The 6,139-nt window shown below is 36.0% G+C and overlaps 2 protein-coding genes across 2 annotated transcripts in view; one reads left to right on the top strand and one right to left on the bottom strand.

The window, feature by feature from the left end:
* The window catches only part of pigf (phosphatidylinositol glycan anchor biosynthesis, class F), a 13,507-nt gene extending 11,938 nt beyond the window's left edge, over positions 1-1,569 (bottom strand). The window contains 4 exon segments of the mRNA NM_205645.1: positions 345-461; positions 537-628; positions 700-949; positions 1,395-1,569. Of these exon segments, the coding sequence (NP_991208.1) occupies positions 345-461; positions 537-628; positions 700-927 (437 nt within the window). The 5' untranslated portion in view covers positions 928-949; positions 1,395-1,569.
* Positions 1,570-1,854: 285 nt separating this feature from the next.
* Positions 1,855-5,274, top strand: cript (cysteine-rich PDZ-binding protein). The gene is given in 5 exon segments (NM_001017893.1): positions 1,855-1,918; positions 2,179-2,244; positions 2,362-2,416; positions 2,538-2,641; positions 4,325-5,274. Coding segments are annotated over 5 exon segments (306 nt in total). The 5' UTR covers positions 1,855-1,902; the 3' UTR covers positions 4,390-5,274.
* Positions 5,275-6,139: the final 865 nt, after the last annotated feature.

The following is a 6,139-nucleotide window of genomic DNA, read 5'->3' as shown; positions in this document are numbered from 1 at the left end:
GCTTTATTTTTGAAGTAGGTTTACAATTTATATTACAGGTTTAATGTTAAAATGATGTATTATTTACATTATTTACAATTTAAATTTATATTTTTGGTTACATTTAGTGTTGTGAACATATTTATGTTTCAATTTGTTCCACACACACACACACACACACACACACACACACACACAAATAATCCATACATGTAGTAGAATGACAAGCTCAACTTGAAACTGAATTGAATGAATCAATGAACAAATCAATCCAAGTGAAAACACCTTATAGTCTATGAAAAAGTCCATAATACCTGAAATCAAGAATTCAACATGTTAATGTATAAAACTGATCTAGAATTTACCCGTCTCTGCTGAAAACCCGTATCCACGCCTGTACATTCGGGCCCAGAATGCAGAGACATCTCAGTGTAGTGAGTGTGGACAGCAACACGGCCAGAGAAAACGTTTCCAGTGCAGACCTGCAGCAATATACATGTTTTATTCAAGCTGTATTTTACATCCTTTGGACAAATAAAACACAAATATAAACTCACTCAAGTAGAGGAGCTCCATATAGTACTACCACGGTATGAAAAAATAGGCATGACAGCAGAAAGTACAGACAGGATCTGAAAAATCTGCTGATCTGTGAAAGACAGAATGATTATTACACATTTATAAGGTTCATCCATTGAAGAATGTGAAAGCTGTCAATACCTTGTAGCTTAGTGTGTTCTTCTTTGTTGGCGGGCTGATGCCTAGAAGCCAAAAGACTGCGATGTTGACTACAGTAATGGATCCAGCCACGCAATACAGCCAAACCATGTGCGTCCCGTAGACGGAAAATTTATTCACCAATGCAGCAGGCATCACAGTTGCCATAAAGATAGAGGAGGCGATAATGGCATGAGCCGACGCCATGCCCCTGATCTCAACATCCCACATTATGGAGGACCAATAAAGGTAGCTGTACAACAGGTACAACGAGAGTTAATCAATGAAAATAATACATACATGCAAAAATATAACATGATAATAATAATTAATTATTTTAAAGATACCAAAAACAAAAAACCTGTTAATTTAAAAAAAAGGTCAAATAAAGGACAAAATAGACCAAACATTCCTTACAAAAATCAATGTAACCATATTGTAATTATATTTTCATAACCATATTGGTTATCTTTTGTATAACGTCACTACAATTTTAATACAAAAACCATAGTTGAAATATGCAGTGTAGTAAAACCATGGTAACAACTGTTTAACTACATTAACTATGTTTCTTTATAATTTGTAGTAAAGGGGTAATAGAAAGGCATGCAAAATTATCAACGTTTCCAGTATAAAAGCAAGATATAATGCTGCACACAAAAAAACTAAGTGAATAAAATAAATTGAATGAAACTTACTTCCGAGTAACGTTAAAGGCTAACCAATGGAGTATTGTATTTGAACTTCCAAAATTAACATTACACCACAGGTTCTTCCAACACCTTAACAACTTGATCAAATTCTAGTTACATCTTTCCTCGACCGAAAACCAACATTACAAATAAAGGCAAACAGTGAAAATCTGTTTATTTCCAATACACGACTACCATGTACTTCCGGCAGAATGAAGCCAGCAACAATCGACAAAATTAAATTTCCTTCAAATTGCAATAACTTGAACAAAACGAATTATTGTTATTATTGTTATTATTATTGATAAAACTATGAAACAATAATATCTGATTTACACACATTTGCCTTGCTTTACCTACAGACAATAAAACTATGTTTTTACGGGACTCTTATTTTGATAACGCATCGCAATACGTCACTGACAGCGGAGTGTTTATTGATTCTCCTAGCTTCATTTTTACCTCCACCGAGAATTATTTTGACGTGTTGTCTACGATTTTGTGACATTTCAAGATGGTTTGCGAAAAGTGTAAGTAACTACATTTTAAATTATTCGATAAATGAAAGGGTTAACGTGTTTGTTTTACAGACATAAGTCTGATTCGTTAACTTATAGCATTGTAATTTCGTATGTAATTTAGTAAGGTTAGCTTAGAGTCGCTAGCAAAGATAACAGTAACCAGCGGCTTTTGTTGTTTATCCCGGCTATGAAAATAATGCTTAATGAGTGACATAAGGTTAGAAAGAAATATGCGGACTTTATGTGTTATGTATGTTTTGTTTGCGCAGGCGAGAAGAAACTGGGGCGAGTCATCACGCCTGATACATGGAAAGATGGAGCTAGAAACACAACAGGTAATTTAACACGTTTTGACCTTAAGATAAAAATAAAATGTTATGTTTTTGTTCCATGTATACATTTGTGTTCATGTCAAGGCTGAATATTAATTTTTAAAAACTGTTATATTACAGAGAGTGGTGGTCGCAAGCTGAATGAAAACAAAATGCTGACATCTAAAAAAGCAAGGTGGGTGTTGCTTATTGGCTACTGTTAGATAATAGTCTGATAAAGCAGTTAAATGTTGATTGAATGAAAATGTAATGTATGTCAATGCGCACTGAAATGTGTAACGTACTTTTTCACTCAGGTTTGATCCGTATGGGAAATCAGGATTTGCCACTTGCAGAATATGCAAAAGCTCAGTCCATCAGTCCGGTTCACACTACTGCCAGGGATGTGCTTACAAAAAAGGTATGATGAATAGTGAGTCGATGCTTCAGTTTTCTTCTGTAATTTAAAGCTTGTGTAATTCGGTTAGGTCACTTGGTTCTAACCAAAAAAAAAAGGAAGAAAATAATATATTTAACTCAGGTTCACCAAACCTAAATATGCACGCAAAAGAAACTACTTATCATAAAACAATTGTTACAACTTACTGCGCATAAACACACTTGTTGTATGTGTGTATCAGTTTAGAACTCATGATGAGTTTTTACAGTGTGTAAATGAGTCAAAACAAAAGCAGAAATTCATCCATCCCACCCATAATGATCTACTGCAAGGAGGTACTTTTCTAATGTTTGTAGTAATGCTGTGTCTTGATTTTGGTTTGTATAGATGTCTTTTGTCTGTCTTCTGTCTTTTAAACTGGGTTTAAAAGCATAGCAACCCAAAATTTTTAATTCTTTTATTATTTAGTTTCCTGCATGTGCTTTTGAGTTTCTGTCAACTGTTCAACACAAAACAAGATATTTTAAAAGATCCTAATTGCTGGCACTCATTGACTTCAAGAAAACAAAACAAACAAACAAACAAAAAAAAAAACTCAATGTCAATGGCTTACAGAAACCAGCATTCTTCACAATATCTTCTTTTGTGTTTAACAGAAATAGGTTTTGAACAAGTGATGGGTGAGTAAATGATGACAGAATTTTTAACCACAGCAGAGTTTGTTTAGCCCCTGAGATCTATAGATTTTTAAATAAAATATCTTAATATGTCTATTTTCAAACAGCCCAATCTCAAGAGGAAGCATGCACTACTTGACAAAAATTTTGTCATCGATGCCGGTTGTAAGAGCAACATATAATAACTTGTCTTCTAGTTGTTCATTTGGAAAAGTGGCAGATGGTAGATTTTTCAGATAAATCATCTATTGAACTGAATCCCAATCACCACAAATACTGCAAAAGATCTATTGGAAGCCTCATGGACCCAAGATTATTGACCATGACTGGGGTAAGATGAAGGAAGTATTGAAGATGAATCTAAAGAATCTTAATGAACTCTGGAAGTCCTGCAAAAACGTTTTTTTTGCCATTCCAGATGACTTTATTAATAAGTTATTTGAGTCGTGGCGGAGATGTATGAATGCAGTCCTCCAAGCTCATGGGAGTCATACACAATATTCATTCTTTTTCCACGGCACCATGACTTTAAATGACAAGACTTTTGTCCTTAAGCAAAGACCTCACTGTCCTAATTAAAAATCAATGTATGATCAGGTTTTATTTTGGTAAAAATAAAACCGTAATCTAGCGTAAAAAAGCGTAATCTAGAGGTATTTGCCTTTCATTAATGGCACTTCTTATACTAAATAATCAACTAAGACTCATATTATTTATTATTCCTAAAAACTGGACAGGTGACAAGACTTTTGTCGGGTAGTGCATTTATTTTATATATTGTCAGAAAAGTGGCTTATCTGTACCTTTGTACCTGTAAGTATGCTTTTTAAAAGGAGGTGTTCCACCAAACCCTACCCCTAATTGTGAGATGAGCAAACTGGACTGAAATGTATGAATGAGATAGTTCAAATCAATATGAATAAGCCACTAAATCAAAATATTATGAATTGTAACAAGATTGCGTCTGAGTTCAATTTAATAAACACATTTATATTTTCTCACAGTCCATCTCATTCTGCTTTTTCAGGAATTTGTGCCATGTGTGGGAAGAAGGTTATTGACACCAAGAACTACAAACAGACCTCAGTTTGAATGGTGATACGTTGGAGATGTTTGTGAATGACTGCGTTGACTCTTCCTGTGTTGAGAATGATCATTAAGTTCACAAGAGTTCAGTTTGCAGTATTTTGTGGCAAACGGCTGCAGAATGGTTGCACTAGCTTATGACTGTATTTATATGAAAATATGTCAGTGGTATTTTTCTCCTTTTAGAGCAATATATTGGCTTGTACTGTTTGGATAATGTAGATGCCTTCTTATTTTCATTTTGTAAATGCTCTCTTCTCTTTTATTTTATTTTAATGACTGCAGTGGTTAGGCAATTCTAATAAACCAATCCCTGACAAGTTAGATTTTCTTTATAATGGTTTATTGCATTTCTTATTAATTTATTGGGATTATTTAGCCATCATAGCATACCAAAGTTTTTGACTTTTAAATGTTACCAGTTCCCATAATTGGTCAAAAATGTATATTTTTCTTGCTGTAAGGTGCAAAATCCAGTTGCTGGAGGGTCGCAGCTCTGCACAGTTTAGCTTTATCCCCAATTAAACACATCTGATCAAACTAATTGAGTCCTTCAGGCTTATTTGAAACCTACAGGTAAGTGTGTTGAAGCAGGGTTGGAACTAAAATGTGCAGAGCTGTGGCTTTTCAGGAACTGGATTTGACGCCTCTGCTATAAGTGTTTCTCAACCATGTTCCTGGAGCACCACCAACACTACATGTTTTGGATATCTCTTTTGTCTGTCACACCCATTACAGGCCTTTCAGTCTCTGCTAAAGAGCCGATGATCAGAATCAGGTGTGTTTGGTTAAGGAGACATGGAAAATGTGCTGAGCTTGTGGACCTTCAGGAACGTGGTTGAGAAACACTGCTATAAGTGATGTTTACTCTGTGTAAATCTCAGACTCGATTCCTGGAGGGCCACAGCTCTGCAGTTTTGTTCAAACCCAGCTGATCCAGTTAATCAAGGTGTTCAAAACTATAATGCTGCTGTCACACTGGAGTTTGTGCGTGCGAATTTCTGTAGTATGGCGCTGTGAAAATGTGCAGGATTAAACAAGATGATTAGACATTTAAAAAAGCGAGCGATTGGTCCATATTTGAAATTCCTGTCCAGAGAGGTCATGTTTTGTTCCTTGATTGGTCTCAAGCAGTCAAGTGATGCGATTTTGCGGGTTAGAGTTCACCAAGCTTGAACTTTGCAATGTAGCGAATTGCGAAACTTGTCACATGAGTTTGCTTTTCCGGTCTGACGCATTCGTTTGCATGGAAGTCTACGGGGATAAAAATGCAGTGCGACCGCAGCTTAAGTGTGTTGAAGCAAGGTTGGGACTAAACTGCAGAGCTGTGGCTCTCCATGAACTGGATTTTTATGCCTGTGCTATAAGTCTGTTTCTCAACCACGTTCCTGGAGGACCACCTCCTTTGTCTGTCACACTTATTACAGGCCTTTCAGTCTCTGCTAATGAGCTGATGATCAGAATCAGGTGTGTTTGGTTAAGGAGACATGGAAATGTTCAGAGCCGGTGGTCCTCCAGAAACGTGGTTGAGAAACCTTGCTATAAGTGAAGTTTACTCTACTGTTTAAGTCACAAACTCGATTCCTGGAGGGCTGCAGCTCTGCACAGTTTCACTCCAATCCTAATCAAACACAGCTGATCCAACTAATCAAGGTGTTCAAGACTACTAGAGACTTTTAAGCAGGTGTGAGCTGGAGGTGGTTGGAGATAAAGTATGCAGAGCTGAATCCCTGAGTCTAGGAATTGAGTTTGAAAC

This window comes from Danio rerio, chromosome 12, assembly GCF_049306965.1.
Source record: "Danio rerio strain Tuebingen ecotype United States chromosome 12, GRCz12tu, whole genome shotgun sequence".
Lineage (NCBI taxonomy): Eukaryota > Metazoa > Chordata > Actinopteri > Cypriniformes > Danionidae > Danio > Danio rerio.
Note: the sequence above shows the minus strand (reverse complement) of the source record. Positions and strands in the feature narration are given on the sequence as shown.